The 26,279-nt window shown below is 41.8% G+C and overlaps 1 protein-coding gene across 2 annotated transcripts in view; it reads left to right on the forward strand.

Moving 5' to 3' along the window:
• Positions 1-505: 505 nt before the first annotated feature.
• Positions 506-26,279, forward strand: part of PCCB (propionyl-CoA carboxylase subunit beta) — a gene marked incomplete at both ends in the record, with an annotated part of 68,060 nt that continues 42,286 nt past the window's right edge. Inside the window, 6 exons of one of the 2 annotated variants that reach the window (XM_084231468.1) lie at positions 506-694; positions 3,529-3,648; positions 5,060-5,128; positions 8,058-8,114; positions 9,804-9,917; positions 18,713-18,823. In XM_084231468.1, coding sequence (XP_084087594.1) covers positions 512-694; positions 3,529-3,648; positions 5,060-5,128; positions 8,058-8,114; positions 9,804-9,917; positions 18,713-18,823 — 654 coding nt within the window. The remainder of the gene's footprint in view (positions 695-3,528; positions 3,649-5,059; positions 5,129-8,057; positions 8,115-9,803; positions 9,918-18,712; positions 18,824-26,279) is intronic. The other variant, XM_084231467.1, reaches the window with a different exon arrangement.

Here is a 26,279-nt window from a genome sequence, read left to right on the forward strand (position 1 = left end):
AGAGAGACTGAAAGCCGTGTGCACTGAATACATGGCCCATAACAGGGCTCTCTGAATCCTGTCTCCACGGCCTTAGTCTCGGCTCTTGATCAAATCACTCTGCCTCGATGTGCTTCATTTGCCTATCTGTGAAATCAGGAAAATAAACTATAATCGCCTAAGGCAACGCTTGGACAGTGCTGATAAATGATGGATCTTACTCTCCATTCACTTTCTGAAGGAAGTGGGACCAAAAAAATAGAGGTCCAACTGGCCAGAGAAGGGCAAGCACTAAGTCCACCTTTTGCGCAGCCAGGCGGGCTCCAGCTCCGAGGCCCAACCCTATACTTCAATGGGTGACGCCCTAAGCCCGCCTGGGGTTTCGAGCTCGCTCGCCTCTTCCGCAGCGGCTCTGCGATCCCGGCCGCCACTCGCAGCCCGCGGCCGCGGCGCAGGCGCAGATCCCGCTGTGCCCAAGCTCGACGCACATGCGTACTTGGCGCGCCGGGGGAGGCGCGCCAGAAGAGTAAAAATGGCGGCTGCAATGCGCTGGGCGGCAGCTGGCGCCAGGTTCGGCGGGGTTGTGAGCGGCTTCCGCCCCGCAGCCCGCAGCCTGTGCAGCCAGCCCGTGTCCGTCAGCGAGCGCATCGAGAACAAGCGCCGCGCCGCCCTGCTGGGAGGAGGCCAGCGCCGCATCGATGCGCAGCACAAGCGGGTGAGTTGACAGGGGGCGCAGCCAGCCCCTCCCAGGGCCCGCGACCTATCACAGCGCGCCGGGTCGGGGCGCCGCGGCCGCCCAGCCAATCCGCGCCTTGCCTTGGAGGGGCGGGGCGAGGTGGTTCACCTTGAGAACCTGTTGCGTTGGGTCGGTGGGGGCTGAGAAAACGAGGCTAACCAAGTTTGTGTATTTTCACTCTCAGCTTTCCATTTGGAATTTTAGACGGATGTGACTGGGCTTCAGCCGACTTGACAGATATAAACTTTTGGACAATGTACTTAATCTCCAGGAGTCAATTTATTTTAATTGAGGATAGTAATCGTATTTCCCTTACAATCTTATCGTTAGGATAGTGCAGTAGTGGCAGGCACTCAGTGAAAAAAAAAATTCTGTTTTTCTTATACCCCATGGAGGAGTGGTGGTAGATTATTGTGCCATTATGGAAGCAGGGAGATCTAGGCATGTGGCATGATGGAACGCTCACATTAACTGGGTGGAATGGGGTGTGTGGTGGGTGCAGGGTACTTATGGGCCCCAGCCTACCAGCTGAATGCCTTTAAGATTTCAGCGTGCATTGGACCTCCTGGGTAGGAAGCTTCGCATTGATAGTAGGTGACTTTTGGGGGGGGGGTGTGCGCAGGATACTTTACATGTTTGACTTGAGTGAGCAAAGGAGGCCCTGCACAGACACCCACAGGCTTGATTTTGAAGCAAGAATCACAGTTGGCCTTTGGAGAAAGACTGGTTGGGCCACTTCTTTAGCATAAGAAGCTGAAGCCTAGATAGTTGAACGTGGACTGGAAACTAGGCTTGCTTAATGAGTCCCTGGTTCTTGTTTGAGCCTGGATGGGTTAAACAGTCAAGCTGGAAGGTGCAGAGTGAGGTTATTAGAAGTGAAGGGCTCTGAGACACACCTCCAGGTGGGGGGCGACTGGGGCTGAAGGCTGGGGTCTTTGGTGAAGAGATTTGAACCAGCCCTTTCTTTCAGTCTAAACTGGATGTTGATTCAGACTTTGTAAATTCCCATTTGGCAAGTGCCATGTAGGGTAAAGGACACAGAAACTAATTCAAAAGGGCACCTGCACCCCTATGTTTATAGCAGCACTATGTACAATAGCTAAGCTATGGAAACAACCCAAATGCCCAAAAATAGATGAATGGATCAAGAAGATGTGGTACATATATACCATGGAATATTACTCCGCAATAAAAAATTAGGCTTTTTACGCCCTTCTGCCATTAGCGCATCTATAATTATGGACATCTGGGCCCAGAGAGCCCAGTATGCGCATATGTAAATGGGGACACCTGTGGCAAGGGGCCATAACAGCAGCATCCCTCTGAAATTGTAGGGCAGATGAGACAGTCAGAAAAATACTGAGCAAGAAACCTCATCTGTCCCCTGATTCAGTACTGAAGACCTGTAAAAATCTACTGAAGACTCCAAATTATCTTTTCATCTGCGAGAACTGAAGATGAACCTACCGGGCCTGGGACTCAACATGATTGCTTATTTGGACACAACCTTACTGACTTAGGCTACTTTTCTAAGTATAGCCAATTAGAGGTGTTTGTCCTGTTTTTTTTTGGGGGGGGCAGGGAAAATCAGGGTACAGTGGACCAGGGTATTTGGCTTGAGTGAAGGTGACAGTGGATCCAAAGCAATGGAGGCTCTTGATAGGTTGAGGATTCCAATCTCACTGTCTCCAAGAAGCATTTTTTTTGTTTACTCTCATGAGTTCTATAGTCACATGCTTACTCAACTGCTCACTCTTTGTTGTGGGGTTGTTTCTGTATTATAGCATCTTTTTTTTTTCGGTATGGAAACCTTAAGCAGGAACCCCAATATAGAATAATTGGAAATGGCCTTGGACAAGGCAGAAGAGCCAAGCAGTAGTCCTAGAAATGTCCTTGGGGTGAGACCTTAGTGAATTGAGCATCTGTGGAGTTCCCAGAATAAGCCTGTAATCTGGTGTAGCCTCACTCTTCACTTAACCTGCTTTAGTTTTTCACCTCCTGTTTCTTCATTCTTCTTTTCATTGCTTTTTAGGTCTTGTAGGGTAAGGTAGAAAGTATCAGGCTTTTCTGCCCTCTTGCCACTAGGATGGATGACGGAACCCTGTGGTCCTGAACGCATGCCTGATGGCGGGCACCTGGAATAGGGTGTGGGCATATGTAGATGGGATTCACCTGGGCTGAGACTGGGCTTTTAAGGGTAGCGTCATGGGGACGCCAGCAGAAGCAGAGAAGCAGAAGTAGAAGCAGAGAGAAAAAGAGAACCACGAGAGAGCAGAGACTATCAGAGAACGCCGGAGAGCCCAGACAGAGTGAAGACTTGCTGGGGGCCCGGGAGGCCTGCCAGCCTCCCGGGCCCCCAGCACCCCTGCCTGCCGTGTACCTGGTAATCCCAATAAAAGCCTGCAAAAGCCACCGAGGTCTCCAGGACTCTCTCTCCTCCTTTACTCTGTCTGCGCCGGTCATAGAAAACCTGCTCCGTGTCCTCCTGCCCTTTACAGGTCTCCAATAAATGTATCTGTAACTAGTTATTTTGTTCCAGGATCAGGCTCTCCTTACCTCCACTTTCCTGGCTACTTTTTCCTCCTATTTCTTTATTTGCTTTTCACAGTTGGTTATTCTTATGCCCCCTCACCCCACTTCTGCCTTGATTTCTTGACTGAAATCTACTGATTTCAGAAGTTTCTGTTTTCCTGTTTCTAGAAGTTTTCACATGGTGTGAATGGACAAAACCTCTCCAGTTTCTCCCATGAGCATTCCTTCCTTACCAACTTTGTCTCTAATGCAATCACTGAGTGATTTCTATTGCATTTTAGGGAAAGCTAACAGCCAGAGAGCGGATCAGTCTCTTGCTGGACCCTGGAAGCTTTGTTGAGAGCGACATGTTTGTGGAACACAGATGTGCTGATTTTGGAATGGCTGCTGATAAGAATAAGGTATTTGTTCACAATGGTGATGTGAGCCTCTAAGGTGTACTCCCAAGCTGTGATCTATCCACTAGATTAATTAAAGTAGTTCAGGGTTGGGATCCTGGAATTACAGGAGTGCCTCTGGAGAAGCTCTACCAGGACTTCTTGGGGCCTCCCCCTTGCCTTTGTTTGCAGATGAAGGATTGTGGGTGAACTGTTCATTCCTTGTGCACTGTGACTCTGGCCCAGCACCCAGGGTTCTGGTTATAGGCAGAACCTATATGTGCAAGAACTAGAGTTCTTGCTAGTATAGATCAGCTTGGAAGGAAAAGTGAGAATATCTTCCAGTTGTGTTCTGATCTCTCTAGGTACCAGGGATCCCTAAAAGCTGAGAAGTTGCCTCTTTTGACCCTAAATTTATGCCTTGGAGTTTTTGAGGTCATAGTCACTGATACTTCTTTCAATTGGGTGTTCTCCATGGGTGCAGGTGCACAGAGTTCTTTGAAATCACTTAGAGTCCATTTCTTCAGGTGTGTATATATGCTATCTGTGACCAAGATTGTTAAACTTGGCATCAAATCAACTGGCTCCATCTGAGCCATCGTGGACCATACAGTAATTGCTAGAATTCCAAGAAAATTGGTGGGTTTGCCTTTTTAAGGTTTGTGGGTAGGTATGTGGCTTTGAAGTTGCCACATTTCTTTATCCTTCTCCTTCCCATGAGCATTTGTTAGTGGTCATCCTAAGAGGTCTCTTAATTATTCTGCTTTTAGGCAGGACTTTGTGGCCTAAGGCAGCAGTGCCCTTTGCACCTGTTGATGAAACAGTAGCCCAGTGCTTGCTGTTGCAGAGCTGAGGCAAGGGGGAGGGAAATTCCTTCATGTTCCTTATTGAACTTGAAATTTTTGGTGGTTTATTTTAGGGGTGTAGTGTGAGAATTATCGGCATTTCCTGCCCTCCCGTCATTAATATTAATGATAGATACCTGTGTTCTTACACGTGTGCCCGATGGAAGACACCTGGAGTAGGTGGGCACACCTGGGCTGAGAGACTGGGCGTATCAGGGGGGTGTCACAGGGATGCCAGCAGAGAAGTAGCAACAACAACAGAGAGAGCAGAGAAGAGCCCCCAAGAGAACACTAGAGAGCCCAGAAAGAGTGAAGTCTCACCCGGGGCGGGGGGGGGGGGCACTGGGAGGCTGGGAGGCCCCCTGCCTGTCTGCCGTGTACCTGGTTGCTGCACTACATATAATGTAAAAAGCTCAATAAAAGCCTGAAAAAGCCACCGAGGGCTCAGGACTCTCCTTTACCCGGATGGTAGAAAACCTGCTCTGTGCCTTGCTGGCGCTACAAGGGGATCATTCATTGTGGGATAATTGCCAAATTGTTTAAATGAAGTATTTGAGATTTGTAACGTTTTTTCTCTGTTTTTCTGGTAGTTTCCTGGAGACAGTGTGGTCACTGGCCGAGGCCGAATCAATGGAAGATTGGTTTATGTCTTCAGTCAGGTATTTCATAACTTCACTTAGCTGAGCTTTCCTTGAGGGTAGAGTCAGACACAAAATATGTGAGAAATAAACAATCTTGGGAATTGAATGCTTGCCTGTAGTCTGGAGCAGATAAAGAATCTACTTTGATTTTCAGTGCATATGCATATGTGCAGAGTATTATGTGTTTTTTCTTAGGGAGAAAGAATTCTTAGTCTGTTTGGGGGAGGTTCACAGGGCAATTGTCACATGAGAAGCTTCAGGAACTAGGAGTTTATTCTGAGTAAGATTCCTCTTAGTAGGTTGGGTATGTGCCAGGAGGGCAGCTGTATCCTGGGAAGTTTGTAGGAGCTGAGGGAGCACAATAGATGCCACCCAGCGGGGACCGAACTCTCAGAACCACAGACCCTGAGTTCTGGGCTTTCATGAATGTGCTTAAGCAAGTTTTGTCAGGCAGCGTCAAGACAGATAGTTTCTTCACACTGAGACCATAGGAGCATGTCTTGGGCAGGATAATGGCTACTGTAGATGTCCAAGTGCTCAGCCCCAGAACATGTGAATGATAACCTTAGATGGCAAAGGGGAGTTAAGCTTGCCGATGGAATTAAGGTTGCCAAACAACTGGCTTTGAAATAGAGTGGCCTGGATTATGCAGGTCAGCCCAATGTAATCAGAAAGGTCCTTGAAAGTGGAAGAGAGTGGCAGGAGAAGTCAGAGTGATGTGAAAATGACTTGACCTGCTGTTGCTGGCTTAGAAGATGGAGAAAGGAAGTCGGGAGCAGAGGAATGAAAGTGGTCTCTAGATTCTGGAAAAGGCAAGAAAATGTATCTCCCTGGAGCCTCCAGAAAGGATCTGAGCCTGGCTATCCTTGATTTTTAGCTCAGTGAGATCTATGTAGGATTTCTGATTGACAGAACTGTATAACAATAGTTTGTGGTGTTTCTCGAGCCATAGAATTTATGGCAACTTGTCACAGCAGCAGTAGGAAACTAACACAAAGTACATGCTCTATACTGTTATGGGTTAGATTTCTACCCCCACCCCTAGAGTGGAAATATGTGTATAGTCCTAAATATTTTGTTTCTTTTACAGACTTAGCTATATAGCTTGCTTAACCAGAACAAAGTATTTTTCTGGGTTTGATATTAAAATATGCTTGGTCGGGCCTCCCCGGTGGCGCAGCGGTTGAGCACTGGGTTGCGAAGCTGCCCGCGGCCTCTGCGACGCCGGTTCGATCCCCGGCTGCTCCCCGGCCACCAGAGGAGGGTCCCACATGGCGCGCAGACCTCTCCTGCCGCCCTCTGCTCCCCTCAGCAGTGTACTTCGGTCCTTCTGCCTGCTCTGCTCCCCGCTCTGGCTCTGGTGAATTCTCTCACCCTCCCGTGCTTCTGACTGTACCTAGTGCATGTATAAAACAAAACAAGCAAACAAACAAACAAACAAATAAAACATGCCTCTATTAAAAAAAAAAAAAAAGAAATTCCTCCATGGAAATAGAGAAAAAAATATTGTTAAAAAAAATAAATAAAATATGCTTGGTTGATTTTACATTCATTATATTTAGATAATACCTATTTGCTAATGAATTACCTTTGAAGTGTTTTAAAGCTGTTATAAATAGGTTTACCAAATGCTTAACTAGAAAGAATCATCCCTTTTGTAATTTATGACAGCAAAGCATAAACTTGTGTGGAAGGAGTGGTTTTTAAGATAGCTAGAACAAAGAAAGTTATTGTGTGTTCTGGATACAATATTCTAACTATGAAGCAAATAGAAAAATTCATTGAATTGATACTTTTGATCTCTTATGCCCTATGGGTAGGGTAAAACTGAGGGGGAGGTGGAGAGGACTGATAATTTAAGCTTTTGCCCCAAAGGAGCTAATCATTGTGTAGATTAGGGGCAGAATAAGAATGACTCCAATCGAGAGAGGGTGGGAGAGGTTCCTGGCAACTGCTGTGGATTTAGGACAAGGGAAGATCACATCCAGGACTGAGGAAAACTCTAGGAAAATGGGGGCATTTGAAATAGTCCCTGATGGATCCCTGCGGAGGGATGAGCCAGCTTTTTTGCAGTGATCCCCATTGGTAGGGAAGGTTTGTTTTCCAACGAAGCAACCTCCTTTTCTTGCCTGATTATTTTGGCTAATAATTGAGTGTAGGTGTGTTCCTGGGCAAGTGAGTAGATTAAAGGAGGGGCTGGCGCTGGCTCTCACTCAGTGTGTAGGCTCCTCATCTCACCTGTTTTTTAGCTTCACCTTTGCCTTCTTTTGGATTGGTGATTAATGTCCACTTTCTTTAGAGACTGAACTTACTTTCTCCTCCCAAGGGCAAGGAGAGGTCCAAAAGGCCTAGTGCTCCTAACTCAGACTTTTTATCAATCTGTTTTTCACCCCTCTGAAGAAGGGTGAAGCCCCCATTTTCTGTGGTTCCTGGATTGTTCCTTTTCCGTGATTTTTCCCTCTGCAGGTATATAGGCTTCCATTTGCTCCAAGTCAGATACTTTTCTTATAAATTCAGTTTTTCTCAAATTTGTTTAATTTCCCTTTGGCTGTTTTACTTTGCTTTTTTTTTTTGTGTGTGTGTGTGTGTGTGTGTGTCTTCATGAGCTGAGTTTGACTTTAATTCCCCACTTTCTTTTTGCGGGGGTTTTAGGAAGGTCAGTCCTACAAGAAGTCTTTTACATCAAATGTCAAGGAAGTCTGGAAGCAGTGAGGACTCTGATTCATTTCTTAAACAGCAAACATTTCCTAGTAATAGAAATGCCTGATTGTTCTATTGTACATCTATAGAATCTGATTTTCTATGGAATAATTTGCAAATCAAACCTTTTTCTAGGTTTTTAAGCTTTCGAAAAATCCTTTAAAGACTATAAATTTTTCACTTCTGTGGGCGCTTCATTTCTGGCTAGTCACTACTTTATTTGTTGATATAATTGTTTTCTTTTTAGGATTTTACAGTTTTTGGAGGCAGTCTGTCAGGAGCACATGCCCAAAAAATCTGCAAAGTGAGTGTTTCATATTAAACATTAACTCAGTACTTTTCATTAGTAACATAGTACCTATTGAATGTCACTAGGGTACAAGACACTGAGCTGGGTATATAGGGTGGGACAGAGATGTGCGAGGTGTATGCCGATTGGAATCTTCCTTCAGTCCAGGGGGTAGTTCTTAACATTTTCTGTCCCAGGGATCCCTTTGGAAAGCTGGTGAAGACTGGACCCTTGTTTTTAAAAATACATTAAAAATATGTAGTATGATTAAGAATTACAGATTAAAAAAAAAATCACATTTAGGACCTCCCTAGTGGCACTAGGGGCTGTCTCAGTACTATCAAGCTATCTATTGCCAGCCACTGCAACATGAGTTGGATCCCTGGCCAGGGAGCTAACCCACATGGTGCAGTAGACCTGTCCTTAATCGCCTGCTGCTCCCCTTAGCAGTGTATTTCAGTCAGTCTTCCTGTTCTGTTCTCAGCTCTGTCTCTGGAGAATCCTTTCCTCTCCCCTCACACAGCTCTGGCCTACATCCCAGTTCTTGTATGCATAAATAAAAAATAAATCACATTTGTAATTATTTGCTTTATTAATGCACTGAATGGCAAGATTTTGCAGTGGAGTCAAACTATTGTAATTTCAAAGTCGGCATGAGTGAAAAGATTTCAATATACCTCCATCAACTTTAATGTGACAAAAATATCCATGGGTTCTGTTAGTGATAAAGCCACATATTTTTCTAACAGTGGGCTTTTTTGTATTAATAATTTAAGGACTACCAAAGATCACCTGGAGTTAATAAAAGTATAAACTTTTTCCCATTCAAGTTCATGGACCTCCCTGAAATCTGTTCACAACCCACTGAGGTTCTGAGGACCCCAGGTAAAGAACCCAGGGTCTTTGTAGAGAATCCAGGTGCTAAAATATAAAGATCAGTGCAAAAATTACATGATAGTATTTAAAAAATTTATAGAGGTTAGCTGTTCTGGAAATTAGTAAATGCAAATAATATTTAGATTATTTGCATTTTGGAGGATTTTGAAATTAAATGTAGAATTGACTGCTGTTAGCTGGACACTACTCTGTATGCAACACCTGGATTCTAGACATGGCATCACTTTTAAACTCTTACAATTTTTTTTCCCTTTACTGCATCTGTTATGGTTAAATGAAATAATGGAAGGAAAAGGTCTTTGTAAGCTGTCAAGGGCTGTTAGAAATGTGCATTAGGAACACTTTTCATGAGGAAAATCTGTTTCATGAGAAGTAAATGCAAGTCTGGGCTGGGCCTCAGGTTAACAGATAGGTCTCTGTTGCTTTTCATGAAAATATTACTTTGCTATTCTGCCTACTACTAGGTCTTTTAAAAGGGTAACCAGGACTAAAACTTGAAAAATACTTGAAAAATACTATAGCCTGGGCCTGTGGTTTTAGAAATGATTGCTATGAGCATTTTTATCCCCTAATGGCAAATGCTTTGGCTCTTGGATGTTTGGCGAAATTTAATCAGTCTTTTAAGTACATGGTTCTCTGTCCTTCATGAAGGAACCCAATCATCTTGGGGAATGAAGCCAGTGTTACTCAGGCCTGTTTTTAATAGGGCACTCAGTGCATTTTCCAGAAAACACCATGGTGCTTTGTAAATGCTGTTTTTAATTAACAGGATTAGTTGTCTCACATAAGGTTTCTCTGCTATCTCAGATCATGGACCAAGCCATGACCGTGGGTGCTCCAGTGATTGGACTGAATGACTCTGGGGGAGCACGGATTCAAGAAGGCGTGGAGTCCCTGGCTGGCTATGCAGACATCTTTCTGGTGAGAAATGTATTCACAAAGCACAGAGTGAAAAATACAGGGTTCTCTAAGCTGTGTCTTGGTCAGAGCCTCCCCTATGCCCTGTTTTGTCTGCTCTGTGGCTCCTTCCTGTGTCACTAGGGGTGATGAGAAGGGTGGATAAAAAACAAGAGAGAGTAGGCAGGAGAGTTTTCTTTTTTTCTCATAGAGGGCCTCTCATAGGGGAAAACAAAATTAAGATTATTCACAGGGGAAAGTCACTTAAAATTTTTTTCCAAAAGCGAATAGTGGGAACATAAAAGATTAACTGATTTGCTAAATTAGGAATTTTTTTTTAAAGATATATTTATTTTATACAAGCACTGTGTACAGTCAGAAGTGCGGGAGGGTGAGAGAATTCACCAGAACCAGAGCAGGGAGCAGAACAGGCAGACGGATGAAATACACTGCTGAGGGGAGCAGTGGGCGGCAGGAGAGGTCTACACGCCATGTGGGACCCTCGCCCAGCGGCCGGGGATCGAACCGGCGCTGCAGAGGCTGTGGGCAGCTTCACAAACCATTGCTCAACTGCTGCACCACTGGGGAGGCCCCTAAATTAGGGATTTTTAAAAAAATGCAGTGTTTTAAATTTTTTTTAGTTAAAACACTGCAGTATTACTATACAAAGTTAAAGCAGTAATACAACAAAGGGATCACCGCAAATTCTACTTTTGGTGAACATCATTTCAGATCTTTCTGCTTGCTTACATACTAAAATTAAAGAGATGAAAAAACCAAAAATGCGTTATTTGAAGTAGAAATATCCTGTGAGAGACTTTTTAATAAGGGAGATTAGGGCAAGGAAGAGAGAGATCTGTCCCATGGAAACTGGAGAAAAATTAACATTTCTAAGGAGGGTAAGGGAAGAGACAGGCAGACATTGTTTCTAATCAGGCCAGCTGTTCTTGTCAGCCTCTGACCTGCTGAGTTAGGAAGATTTTTATCCCTGGCTACTGTCCTTTGTGATCAGTCAGAAATGTATGTGTTTATTTTGTGTAAGCTAATCTGCTAGTTGTGAGAGTACTTACTTTAGTTGTGAAGTTCCACTTTGTGGAAATTAAACCCACTTTTCTTAAATTTGAGCTCCAGGGATAACGCACTGTGGAGAGTTAGTTCTTAGGGTGGCTTGGCCAGAAATATTTGGGCCTGAAAGTCGTCTTTGGCCCCTAGCATAGAAGTCGTGCTCCTATTAGAAACAAAGGAAAGGAAGAATGACCTAGAGAATGGCAGCAAACCACCACATTTTAGAGCCTGTCAAATTTTAGAATGTCTTTTCTAATACATTATAGACTGGGGATGTTCGGTTTTGTTTTCAAGGGGTTAGTGACTAAGATCTACATTGGTTAATGTGTACTAATGCTGCTTGCCATATCTACAATTCTACCCAAGTCTTCCTGCCTATATTGTTATTTTTGTTGCAGTTACTTTATATTGGTAGGATTTTAAACTTCATAGAAAAATTACATGTTTATATGTTACAAAGAATCCACCTGTATTCTTTACCCAGCTGTTTACACTTTGCCCATTTGCTGTGTCATTATCTTTCCATATATTCCTCTTTTCCATCTTACATTTTTCTGAAACATTTGAGAATAAATTGGTGATAGAATACCTCCTTTGATGTCTTAAATTCATTATGTGTTTTCTAAGAACACTGGATGTTCAAGCATTCTCTAGTAACCAGGTTACAATAATAAAAATCAGGAAACTTAACATTGATTCAGAGTATGTCCTCTAATCCTAATAACACTCCCACCTTTTCCCTCCCCCACCAGCCAGGATTCAGTCCAGGAATAAGCTGCCTTTAGTTGTCATAGCTCTTTAGTCTCCTTTAATCTGGAGCAGTTTCTCAGTTTTTCTTGACCTTGACTTTTTAAAAAACTGCTCTTTTGAAGAATTATTGAAAATGATAAAATCCTTGCAATCATGTCAATAAAATCCTTGTAATCATGTCGATAATTTTTAATAAACTTAGAGTTGTGCAGCACCATGTAGTTTTAGAACCTTTCATTCAAACACACAAAAGCCCTCCTGCCCATTTGTATCCATCCCTATCCAGTCCTGGGTGATCACTGATCAGCTGACTCTACAGTTTTTGCATCTCTTTTCACTTAGCAAAGTTTTTTGCACTTTATTCATCTTTACTGTACAGAGGTCCATTCCTTTTTTAATGCTGAAAAATGCTGTATTGTATAATACACCCCTTTTGTTCATCATCCACCAGTTGATAGGCATTTCGGGTTGTTTCTACTTTATGGCTATCATAAATAATACTAATGTGAACATCTGTGTAGCTACCCAGTCTCAGGAGAAAACAGTTCTGTTAATTTTTGCTCCATCCATTTTGGGCCTCTATTGTTAGGTGCATATGTTTCTATAATTATGTTCTTGGTTTATTGACTTTTTAAAAAATTACTGTCTTTCTCTTTTGCCTATTTTATCTAAGCAAAACGATGGAACTACCCCAACATTATTTTGGTTACCCTTTGCGTAGAATAGTTTTTTCCATCCTTTTACTTTCAACTTCTTTGGCTCCTGTAGAGCATATGTATGGCAGTTTTTTAAAAATCTTTGACGGCAGCTCTCCTGTCCACCTGTGACTATGCAGGTGCCTCTCTTTTTCTAATAAACCTATCCTTTTAAAATATTAAAAAAATCCAATCTACCAATTTATTACTAGGAGAATTTAATCCATTTATGTTTAATGTGATTACTGATAAAGGATTTATTTCTGCCATTCATTTCTGTACCAGAGCCATCACCTTTTATTTCTGGGGAACCAGTGACTATTGAGCTCAACGTGAGCCCTCCAATAATCTCCAATGACCCTCACCTGGAGTCACTTTTTTTTTTTAAAGATTTATTTATTTATTTATTTATTTATTTATTTATTTATTTATTTATTTATTTATTTATACAAGCACTGGGTACAGTCAGAAGCGCGGGAGGGTGAGAGAATTCACCAGAGCCAGAGCCAGAGCAGGGAGCAGAACAGGCAGACTGACGAAATACACTGCTAAGGGGAGCAGTGGGCGGCAGGAGAGGTCTGCGTGCCATGTGGGACCCTCCTCTGGTGGCCGGGGAGCAGCTGGGGATCTGCCGCGGGCAGCTTCACAACCCAGCACTCAACCGCTGCGCCACGGGGGAGGTCCCAGGAGTCACTCTTGGCCTACATCTTATACCTGGGGTATGCGAGGCGCTTAACCTCTTAAAGGCTGTATCCCTGAGACCTCTGCTAGAGCAGGCAGAGTGTTAGGGATGGTCGGGGTTAGGAGAGCAGGTCTGAATTGTTCAGGTTTTAAGGTTTCCACAGCCAGGCAGTATAGTTTGGGGTTGTTAATCTACCTTTCCAGGCAGAGTCCCATGAGCAATGAAGTCAAACCACATTTGCTTACAGATTACTTTTACCAGAGCCTTTTGTTGGAATTTGACAGTTATATTAAAAAGTTCAGCAGGAGTATATTCTCTGATCCTGAATTTCTTGAATTGGGAGTTGCCCTATCAGTTGGGGTGGTGGTTGTACTTTTGTCCTTTGAGTTAGAGGTTGAACTGACCAGGGCATTTCATCCACTTCATCAATCACCACAACCTGCTCCTCTTTGCTCTACTCTCTTTTCCAGGAATTCCACTTCTCAATGTTCCAATTAGGCTTTGTCGCAAACACTTGGACCTTAATTTATGGCAGCATGCATTCTCGTGGCTTTGTAATAGGGCACACCTTGCTCTCCATTTCTTTATATTATCTTGTCTGCTAGTTCTAAAGCTAGTAGAGTAGTGGATACCCACACTCCTCTAACCTCAGCTTTTCTTCCATCTTTCTAACGTGAACATCAGACTCTTATTGGGCATGAGTGGTGAGCTGAACTGCCCACAGTAGAGCCAGCATACTGTGATAGACATTTGTTTCCATTCTTTGCCATGGTGTACTATGCAGTTTCTCGAACAATGGCATTAGGCCAGCTGGTGTTTTGGGGGAGTCACAATATTCACTTAGCAGTCTACAGGCTATAATGTATGGGCCACACTTCCCCACACAGAGGTCAATTACCAATCCAAGATTTCCCCTGTCTCTTTCCCAAGAACCATTTTCTTTGATTTCCTCACTGACTCACCAATGGTTGGTTCAAAACCTTGAAAACTTCCTTGGGTGAAGTCTGAAACTGATTGTTTTAGACGAGGACAAGGAGAGACTGAGAAAAGGGGTAGGCACTCCAAATTAGTAGATAAGAGGTTTAATAAGTAAGGAACATGCATAACAAGGCTTCTCTTGGTGACTGTAAGATGAGTACATCTCTGTCTACTACCAGAATCTTAAAAGTTTATTTAGAGGTCTCAACTGGATTTAGTCATGTGTAGAGTAAGGTAAAAAGTATCAGGCTTTTCTGCCCTCCCGCCATTAGGATAGATGACGGAACCCTGTGGTCCCGAATGCATGCCTGATGGTGGGCACCTGGAATAGGGTGTGGGCAAGTATAGATGGGATTCACCTGGGCTAAGACTGGGCTTTTAGGGGCGGCGTCACAGGGACGCCAGCAGAAGCCAAGGGGGGGGGGGGACCATGAGAGAGCAGAGAAGCAAGGCCATAGAAAACGCCGGAGAGCCCAGATAGAGTGAAGACTTGCTGGGGGCTGGGAGACCTGCCAGCCTTCCGGCCCTCCAGCACCCTTGCCTGCTGTGAACCTGGTAAATTCCAGTAAAAGCCTGAAAAGCTACCGAGGGCTTCAGGACTCTGACTCCTCCTTTACCCTGATCAGAAAACCTGCACTGTGTCCATTCCTGCCCCTACATCATGTAAACTGTCCAGATGATCTCAACAACATGTTGCTCTCTCATTGCTGTGTGCTTGGAAATGGCTCCCACTGTCGGAATGGTGGACAGAATACTATACATTCCAAGGATGGGAAGGAGTGTGGAACCTCCATTTGCCTGGTTCCAACTTGGAGGTCAGCCAGTGGTTACATCCTCTTATTACCTCTAACACCTTCTGTGTTGACTTCTTGGTGATTAATAGATGTGACTGGTAATCGAAAAACATAATCCTGGGCCTCCCTATTGTCACAAGGGGTTAAGCACAGCACTGTGAAGCTCTCCGCAACCTCTGCGGCATGAGTTCAATCCCCGGCCAGCTAGGGAACAACCCATATGGCACAGCAGACTTCTGTCTTGCCTGCTGCTCCCCTCAGCAGTGTATTTCATTCAGTCTGCCTGTTCTGCTCCCCACTCTGTCTCTGGTGAATCCTCTCACCCCCCCCCACACCTCTGGCCTGTACCCCAGTTCTTGTATGCATAAATAAATCTTTAAAAACAAACAAAACCACAATCCTGAGTTTTGTAGGACAGGTCCTTATTGACCAGTCTGATCCCAGGTAGTCACACTATGAATACGAGGGCCAAAATCCATGGTTTCCAGAGGATTTTCAGGTGGGGGATGGAGCAAGTATGCTAAATGTGGAAGTTGAATGAAATTCACCTGCCTCTTCATGAAACACTTTCCTAGAGACCTCAAGACTCCAGAATTCTGAAATAATTGTCTTAAGTTCCTGCCAGCACAATAGCTACTTTAGTGGAATTATGGATTATTAGTTACTATTACAACCTCTTCTGGGCTGTCATTCAGCTCTTATGTTAAGCACATATTTTGAGTGTACCTTTCTATTTTTTTTTAATTTTTTTTTTTTAAAGAGGCATGTATTTTTATTTATTTATGATTTATTTATTTGTTTTGTTTATACATGCACTGGGTATAGTCAGAAGAGCGGGAGGGTGAGAGAACTCACCAGAGCCAGAGCGGGGAGCAGAGCAGGCAGAGGGACCGAAGTACACTGCTGAGGGGAGCAGCGGGCGGCAGGAGAGGTCTGCGCGCCACGTGGGACCCTCCTCCTGTGGCCGGGGAGCAGCCGGTGATCGAACTGGCGCCGCAGAGGCCGTGGGCAGCTTCGCAACCCAGCACTCAACCACTGCGCCACTGGGGAGGCCCTTGAGTGTACCTTTCTAATACAACTTTTTTGAAATTAATTTTTGAGTTACTGGTTTTCTAAGGGTTGCAATATGTATCTTGAATGATTGTAATCTACTTCAAATTATAACTTTTAATTCTGGTAAAATAACTTTCCTCCAGTGTAGCTCCACTTATTGTTACATGTATTAGATGTATAAGCCTAACAGTGTTTTAATCATTGTTTTATCCAAGCTTGTCTTTTAAAGTATTAGGAAAAGAGGGAGCTATATTTATGAATATTGTATACTTAATTACATATTTACCATTTTTAGTATTCTGTAGATTTGAATTACTGCCTAGTGGTATTTTCTTTCATCCTAAAGGACATCTTGAGCTTGTGTGGGCAGCAGTAGCCAGAGTTAAGAATGTCATAGGTTCCTGCTGTTTCTATATCAGCAGTATTTTATTAATAAACACATCTTAGTTTATTAGTATTTTGTCCAGTTTTGGAACCCTGAAGAATCTGTTTTTGACAGTTTTGTCTGGTTTTACACTTGTTTTCTTGGGACAGAATTTAACAAACTCTTTACGTTTTTACAAAATATGGACAATTTCTTTTTTATGGTAATATATATGTAAAATTGGCTAATGTAACTATTTTTAAAATACAGTTCAGTGAGGGCCTCCCCGGTGGCGCAGCAGTTGAGCGCTGGGTTGCGAAGCTGTCCGCAGCCTCTGCAGCGCCGGTTCGATCCCCGGCTGCTCCCCGGCCACCAGAGGAGGGTCCCACATCGCGCACAGACCTCTCCTGCCACCCGCTGCTCCCCTCAGCAATGTACTTCGGTCCTTCTGCCTGCTCTGCTCCCCGCTCTGGCTCTGGTGAATTCTCTCACCCTCCCGCGCTTCTGACTGTACCCAATGCTTGTATAAATAAATAAATAAATCTTAAAAAAAAATACAGTTCAGTGATATTAAATACATTATGATGTTCTGTAATCATTACCACTATTCATATCCATATCTCTCTTCACCTTGCTGAACTGAAACTCTGTACACTTTCAATAATTACACCCCCATGAACCCTTCCTCTGATCTCTGGGGAACCACTGACTCTATGATTTTTACTAAGTACCTCAGAATGATGTGGAACCACACAGTATTTCTTTTTGTGATTGGCTTATTTCACTTAGATGGAATCACTGAAGATTCTGCCATATTGCTGTATGTGACAAAATTTCCTTCCTTTTTACTGCTGAATAATATGCCATTTTATCTATATACAACATTTTGATTATGGTGTCCACTGATAGACATTTGGGTTGCTTCTGTATTTTTGCTGTCATGAGTAATGCTGCTGTGAGCATCAGTGTACAAATATCTCGCTGAGACCCTGCTTTGCATTCTTTTGGGTAAATACCCAAAAGAAGTGAAACTGCTGGATCATACAATAATTCTCTTAATACTTTTTTGAGGACTCTCCATACTATTTTTCAATTACTGTAACATTTTATATTCCCACCAGTAATGCACAAGGGTTCCAGTTTCTTTACGTCCTCACCTTATTTTCTGCCTTTTTAAAAAATTGTAGTCATCCTAATGTGTATGATGTGGTATATCATTTTAGTTTTGCTTTGCATTTCTCTGTTGGTTAGTGATGTTTGTCTGGAGGAGACTTGTAACAGTGAAGGGAGAGGTAACAACAGTGCAGCCTTCCTCTATACTTCTGTGATAAGAATCAGCAATCGGTGATGAGAGCACAGATTCCCTACTATTTGGAGGATAGGGTCCTGTTTGCCTACCCTGGCCTCTGAAAGCTCCATGCAAGGTAATCCAGGAATACATGCATAGCTGCCTTCCTTGCAGCTGGGGCTGGGCAGTGGGTACCTGCTACTGCGCTAAAAGCTGAAATTGGTCAAAATTAACCATAATTTACCTTCCAAATCTTTCCCTGGAAGTTGTAAACCTTTAATAGACCCAGAGTTCCAAGGCAGATTTTGCCAGTGTAGTTGTTGGCTCAATGGGGAAACAGATTCCTGGTGCTTAGCACTGTCTTCCCAGAATCCCCTTTATAAAACTTTTTGTACTATCCTGAGTTGTGTCATATAAGTAATAGAAATTAGACTCAAAGCCAGGGCAAGGCTTAAAAGTAGACATACTTCTCTTAAGCTGATGGAGATGAGGGGAAGGAAATAATTTGGGGCTAGGTCTCAGAGACATTGGCTCTTAGCTTGCATGGGTCTTCCAGTTCTGGATCTTGTTTATCCTAGGAGGTGGCTTGAGTCTTGACCCTTTACGACATTATTGTCACTAGGGAACTTTTCTGGTTCTACTTCTCTATATGCTCTTTAGGGTGGGAAGACATTGAAAACTTAGTAAAGTTGTACCTGCCTCTTAGCCTTGCCTTGTAATTGCTAAAGCTGCCTTGTAACTTCCCGGTGTCTGTGAGGGGGTTCCTTATAGGGGTCAGGGCTCCAGAATACATTTTGCCCTCTGTACTCTGCCTAAACTTTTCATTATTTTAGCCAGCTTTGTGCTGACAGGGTTGCTCTGCCTGTGGTATATTAGAGCTGGGATAAGCTGGTGGGATTATCTCTGAACTCATGTCTTTGGTGGAGATTTTGGGGAACCACTGCCAACAAGAGGAGAAGAGTGAGGAGTCAACCTTTTGTGTGGAAGTTGCATATATAATTTTGGAAGAAACTACTGATTAGTTCTCTTGCTACCAGACAGAATTTCTATGACTAAATGCCAAATTAATTTCATTGTTGCCTTTATCTTTCTGCAGAAAATACCTCAAGCACCTCTGTAACCAGATGCCTTTGTCTTTCTGTTTTGGCAGAGGAATGTCTCAGCATCAGGAGTCATCCCTCAGATTTCTCTGATCATGGGTCCATGTGCTGGTGGGGCTGTCTACTCTCCAGCTCTAACAGACTTCACTTTCATGGTAAAGGTAAGAAAGAAGGATCTGTTCTTCCTGCCCTTTGAAAGTTGTACTGTATCTCACCTGCAATAAAAATAATTCCTGATCCAGGTCTGGGTTGTTATCTGTGTTCTCACTGGCTTTCTGCATAGTGATGATAAAGTCTTAGGGAAAGAAGGTTTTGCCATAAAATTTGTAGCTTTTTAGCATGGTTCAGAGGAAAATATCCTTGTGTACTTCATTGATGAGTGGTTTTCCTTATAGATTTGAACTGTGCGTGATTTTCAAGTTATCAAAGGATCCTAACCTCTGCCCAGACAGATGATTGTTTGCTTAACCTTGGTTAAAAAAAATTCTCATGGAAGACTTCTGCACTTAGCTTTATTGGAATGTTCTTTCTTTCTTTTTTAATTTACGTAATGTTGGTTTATAACTTACATAGGCTTTAGTTATATAGCCTAATAAATCAACACCTGTCATGCTTAATACCAAAAGTCTAGCTTTCATTCATCACCAGACAATGACTCTTTTACTTGATTACCCATTCCTGCTTCCTCCTTCCTTCTTGTAACCACTGTTCTTAGAAAAAAGAGAGTTTGTTATTCCTTTGTTTTGTTTCTTTAGTAAATAGAAATGGAACACATATTATTTGTATTTCACATCTGACTTACTTTGCCTTAGTGTGGTACCCTCTATGTCCATCCATGTTGTTGCCAATGACAGGATTTCACTTTTTTAAAAAAAAAAAATCTCAGTAATATTTTATTGTACATCTATACCACAGATCCACTCATCTGTTGATGGTCAGGTTGTTTCCAACTCTTGGCTGTTATGAATAATGCTATAATGAACATGGAGGTGCATATAACTTTGAGTTAAGTTTCTGTACTCTTTGCATACACACCCAGAAGAGGGATAGTTGGTTTTGGACTCTTAGTTCTGTTCCAATGATCTGCATGTCTGTTTGTATTCCAATAGGCTGCTGTTTTTGTTACTATTGCTTTGTAGTATAGTTTGAAGTCAGGGAGTGTGATTCCTCCATTTTTCTACATCTATTGAGATAATCATATGATATTTATCTTTGTTGTGGTGAATTACATTAATTTGTGAATGTTGAACCATTCTTTCATCCCTGGAATAAATCCCACTTGATGGTCTATGATCTTTTTAATGTATTATTGAATTCATTTTGCCTTAACTTTTGTTGAGGATTTTTGCACCTATGTTCATCAGAGATAACTGTTTTAAAATTTTATTTTATGTTCTTTTTTTGGAATCAGGATAATGTTGATCTCATGAGTTAGTAAGCTTTCCCTCTTCAATTGTTTGGAAGAGTTTGTGATGATATTACATGTTCCTTGAAAGTTTGCTAAAATTCACCAGTGAAGGTGTATGCTCCTTGCTTCTGTTTTGGGAGAGTTTTGATTACTGTTTAAATTTCTTTGCTAGAATTTTGTTGATTTTGTTTCTTTCTGAGTTAGTTTTGGAAGGTCTATGATTCTAAGAATTTATCCATTTCTTCTGTTCTCCAATTTGATGGCATATAGATGTTTATAATAGTCCCTTATCATTCTTTTTTCTTCAGTATTTTTTATCATTTTCCCTCTTTTATTTCTAATTGTCTTTTTTTTCTTAGTGAATAACTCCAGGTTTGTTAATTTTGTTTATCTTTTTTAAGAACCAGATCTTGGTTTGTTGATCTTTTGAATTTTTTGGATCTGTTTCATTTATTTCCACTCTATAAATTTAATTTTTTTCTATTTTTATTAAGAATGACATTTGAATTTTGATAGGAATTGTATTGAATTTATTGGTTGCTTTGTGTTGTGTGGAGATCATAGAGTATTAATTTTTTTTTAAAAGATTTATTTATTTATTTATACAAGCACTGGGTATAGTCAGAAGCGCGGGAGGGTGAGAGAATTCATCAGAGCCGGGAACAGAACAGGCAGACTGATGAAACACACTGCTGAGGGGAGCAGCGAGCTCATCAGGAGAGGTTTGTCGCACCATGTGGGACCCTTGCCCCCTTGCCGATGGCTGGGGATCGGACCAGCATTGCAGAGGCTGCAGGCAGCTTCACAACCCAGCACTCAACCGCTGCGCCACCGGGGAGGCCCCGTTTCTCTATTTTCTGGCTATGTCTTTCAATTCTGTATTTTCATCTTTTTAAAGTTTTTATTTTTTTATTTTTTTATTTATACAATAGCTGGGGTACAGGCCAGACACGCGGGAGGGTGAGAAGATTCATCAGAGATAGAGTGGAGAGCAGAACAGGCAGACTGACCTGCTGAGGGTAGCAGCGGGAGTGACAGGAGAGATCTGCCTCACCATGTGGAAATCTCCCTGGCTGGGAATTGAACCCATGCTGCAGAAGCTGCAGACAGCTTCACAACGCTGTGCTCAACCCGGTGTGCTACCCGGGAGGCCCCTGTATTTTCATTTGACCTCATAGCTCTTTGAAATATCAGTGCCTCATCCTCTCTTGGTTTTCTTCTATCTCATCTCTTATACTCTTGGCTATATCACTCTTTCTCATGAGTTTAAATATCCACCTATGTGTTGACAACTCTTAAATCTATTTCTTCATGATGGACTCTCTTGAACTTTAGAAATTCTGAATTAAGCATTCAACTGCCTACCACCATTTCCATTTGGACTTTAATGGGTATCTCAAACTTGATAGCTTTTGACCTCTACCAATCCCCTCCCACACTGGTCTCCTGCAGGCTTTCCCATGTCATTAAGTGTCAAGTTAGCATTCCAGTTTCTCAGGTCAAACACACTGGGCCTCCCTGGTGAACTAGGGGTTAAGTCTCAGAGCTATCACCACGATGGCCTGAGTATGCTCCCTGGCCAGGTTGCTAACCCATATTTGGTGTATCAAACTTCTCCTGTCTCGCCCACTACTTGCATCAGCAGTGTATTTCAGTAAAATCTGCCTGTTCTGCTCCCTGCTCTGTCCCTGGTGAATCCTCTCACTCCCCCGCCCCCTACAGACATACCAGCTCTTCTACAGAAAAAGAAAAAAAATCCCACTATTTGGATTCATTTTTTCTCTCCCCAAATTCAGTTAGAAATCGTATTGACTCTACTTTAGGATATAATTAAAATATCCAATTCCTATAAAATTCTTATTATTTGTACTATTTTATTTTGATTCAACCATCTGGATATTTGTAGAACCCTAACTGGTCTCCTTGCTTCTGTCTTCTAGTTAATTTTTAAAGTTTTAATCATTTTTAATTATCTAATATAAGATGCATTAAGTGACGTACATAAATAATGTACAATTTAGCACTCATTTGAAGTACAAATTCATGTAAATAATACCCAAATCAAGAAATGGTCCTCCAGAAGACCTCCCACACTCTTCCTACTCACTATTGCCTCTGACCATCCTGCCTAGAATTATCTAAATGTTTATGGTAATATTTTTGTTTGCTGTGCTTCACAATTTAAAATTTAATTTTGCCTCACTAAACAATGTCATTTAGTGTTGCCTATTTTGACCTTTAATATAAAATGAAATCACTTAATATGCATTCTTTTTATTTATTTATTTGTTTGTTTGTTTGTTTTGTTTATACGTGCACTGGGTACAGTCAGAAGCACGGGAGGGTGAGAGAATTCACCAGAGCCAGAGTGGGGAGCAGAGCAGGCAGAAGGACCGAAGTACACTGCTGAGGGGAGCAGCGGGCGGCAGGAGAGGTCTGCATGCCATGTGGGACCCGCCTCTGGTGGCCGGGGAGCAGCCGGGGAGCAGCCGGGGATGGAACCGGTGCCGCAGAGGCCGTGGGCAGCTTCGCAACCCAGTGCTCAACCGCTGCGCCTCCGGGGAGGCCCTTAATATGCATTCTTTTGTGCTTGGCTATGACTCATTATTTTTAAGATTTATCCATATTCTTTGTAAATGTAGTTCATTTTAATAACTAGTAAATTGTCTTAATATACTCTGCCATTCTACTGTTGATGAACATTTATATTTTAAGATTTTGCCATGCAAATAATGCTTATATAGCTTTATTTTTTAAAAAATTTATTTATGCATACAGGAACTGGGGTGTGGGCCAGCGGTGCAGGGATAGGGAATGAGAGGATTAATCAGAGACAGAGTGGGGAGCAGAACAGGCGGCTCTTCTGAAATACACTGCTAAGGGGAGCAGCAGACAAGACAGGAGAGGTCTGCTGTGCCATGTGGGATAACTCCCTGGCTGGGGATTGAACTCATGCCGCAGTGGCTGGTGATAGCTTGATAGCACTGAGACTTAACCCTTGTGCCACAAGGAAGGCCCTATATAGCTTTCTTACCTATGTATCCTGGTATACACATGTTTCAGTTTTTCAAGGAAGGGGCAAGTAGGTCTGCTTTTATAGGTAATGCCTAATTATTTATAAAAGAGATTGTAGCAGTTTACATTTATCCTAGAATGTGTGAGAATTTTACATCCTTGCCAGCACTTTCTTAACATAATTTAATCATGCCTGTTGTTGTGTGGTGCTCTCTCTCATTGTGGTTTTAATTTACCTTTTCATCATTAATGTGGTTGAGCACCTTTGCATATATTTCTTCTTTTGTGGCTTGCTTGTTCATTTGTTTTGCCCATTTTAAAAGAGGGAGGTTTTTGTTGTTGCTGATTTATGGAAGTTTGTATATTCTGGATGTTAGTTCTTTATAGATTAATATTTTGACCTGTCTTTTCCCACTCTGACTTACATTTTTTCTTCTGTTACCCTTGGAGCAATTAAAAAAAACCCTGTTTTTGAAGTTTCAAATTTACAAAATTCTTAATCACTTAAAACTGGTTTGTATAGAGCATGTTCTTCTACCCCTTAATGCTTTAGTATATAATTATTAAGGATTAGGATTTATATTTACATAACCAGTTGCAATTTCAAGAAGTTTAACACTGATAAACAGTATTTTTAAAAATAATTGAGATAAGATATAGATAAATTTGCTGTTTTAACCATTTTTAAGCCTATAGTTCAGTGGTTTTAGGTACATTCACATTTTTGTGTAACCTTCATTACCATCTGTCTCCAGAACTTTTTCATTTACCCCAACTAAAACTCTGTATTCATTGTATACTACCTTTCCGTTTCCCCTACTCCAAACCCTTTCTGAATTTGTGGAATAATAACTGTTCATTTGTGACTGGCTTAGTTGTTAGCAGAAGGTATTCATGTTCCATCTATATTGTAGCATCTATGAGAATTGTTTCCCTTTTTAAAGCTGATTAATAGTCCTGTGTGTGTGTGTGTGTGTGTGTGTGTGTTTATCCATTAGCTGTCAAACACTTGCGTTGTTCCCTCGTTGGCCACTGTGCATAAATAACGCTGCAATAAACATTGGCGTATGAGAATCTGTTTGAATACCTGTTTTAATTTCTTTCAGGCTTACACCTAGGAGTAGAATTACTGGGACATAATGGCAATTTTGTTTACTTTAAAAATTATTGTCTTTCCATCCATGGGATGTTTTCCTTTTTTCCCCCTCAACTTCCTTCTGTGGTGTCATACTTTTCAGGATGTAAGTCTTTTGCCTCCTTTGGTTAAGTTATCCCTAAGCACTTCATTCTTTTAGATGTTATTGTAAATGGAATTGTTTTTGTAATTTCCCTTTCAGATTGTTTATTATTAGTGTATAAAAATGCAGCTCATTTTTGTGTGTGGCTTTTTATACCTTGAAACTGTTGAATTAGATTATTCTGATCTTTTTTAGTGGAATTTTTAGTTTTCTACATATATAATAAAGTAATCTCAAACAGATAATTTTACTTCTTCTTTTCCAACTTGCATGCATTTAATTGCTTTTTTCTTGGCTAATTACTCTGGTTAGAACTTCTAGTACTTTGGGCCTCCCCCCATGGCGCTGGGGTTGAGCGCTGGGCTGCGAGGCTGCCCGCAGCCTCTGCAGCGCCAGTTCGTTCCCTGGCCCCCGGAGAGGTACCCACCAAAAAAAAAAAAAACAAAAAAACTAGTACTTTGCTGAGTAGAAGTGGCAAAAGTGGACACCGTTGTGTTTTTCGTAATATTAGAGAAAAAGGCTTTGTCTTTCACCATTGAATTGATGTTAGTTGTGGGTTAATACGGCCTTTCTTATGTTGAAGTAGTTTCTATTTCCAGTTTCCTGAGTAATTTTATCATAAAAGGTCGAATCTTATCAGATGTTTTTTTCTATATCAACTAAAATGGTCATGGAATTGCCCCCTTGGCTCTTTCTTTAATGTGATGTGTTACAATGATATTCATGTGTTGAACTACTCTTGCTTTTCAGGAAATAATTCTACTTGGGCTTGGTGTATGTGTGTATGAGTCTTTAAAATGCTGAATTATGTCTGCTAATATTTTGTGGAATATTTTTGTACCAGTATTTATGTGGGATATTGGTCCGTAGTTTCCCTGTGGCATCTTTGACTTTGGTAGTAAGATAATGCTTAATTCACATATTTTTGGATTTTTTCATTTTCTCTTATTATTTTTAGCTTTATTCCACTGTTAATGTATAAGATAGTTTGTATGATTTTTGCCATTTTAAAACTTATTTATTTAAAGATTTATTTTTGCATACAAGAACTGGGGTGTAGGCCAGAGGTGTGGGGGGTGAGAGGATTCAGACAGAGTGGGGAGCAGAACAGGTGAATCTACTGAAATACACAGCTGAAGGGAGCAGTGGGTGAGAGAGGAGAGGTCTGCTGCACCCTATGGGTTAGCTCCCTGGCTTGGGGTTGAATTCAGGCCACAGTGGCTGGCAGTAGCTTGGTCGTGCTGAGACTTTAACCCCTGCACCACCAAGGAGGTCCCATTTTAAATTTAAGGCATGTTTTAAATATGGTCTCTCTAAACAATACTTTGATCTACTCCTCCAGCTACAGTTTGGTTAGTTGTACCAATAATGTCCTTTATCACATTTCCTTTCCCCAGTATACAATTTATTTTGGGATTGATAATGCATTTACTTGTCTTTTCACATTTATCCTTTCTAATCTGGAGCAGTCCCTTAGGCTTATTTTGTCATGATACTGACATTTTTGAAGTCTATAGAACAAATTATTTTATAGATTGTTCCCAGTCTGACTTTATATGATGTTCCCTCATGATGAGATTCAGAGAAGTATCCCATTGTATCAACAACATAAGTGATGTTGTATTGTCCTTAGGTGATGTCATCTGGACACAGGAGTTATCCATCTGCCCCTCATTGGTGATATTAGTGTGATATCTATTCAAAGTGTTGTCTGATTTGTCCTCTATGTAATAACGATTTTTCCTTTTTGGGGAGATGCTGCTAGACCATTAATGCTGCTCTATTAATATACTTTTCTCCTTGGTTTAACATCTATTATTGATTCTTGTTTGAACCAATCTTTATAAAATTGTTATTTACCAACTTTGCCATTTGTTTTATACTCTAAGAGTGAGCCCTCCTTTCTTGGGCATTTGTATATTTCACTGACTTACTAGTATGGGCTCATGGAGTTCC

Source organism: Talpa europaea (assembly GCF_964194135.1).
Source record: "Talpa europaea genome assembly, chromosome: 4".
Classification (NCBI taxonomy): domain Eukaryota; kingdom Metazoa; phylum Chordata; class Mammalia; order Eulipotyphla; family Talpidae; genus Talpa; species Talpa europaea.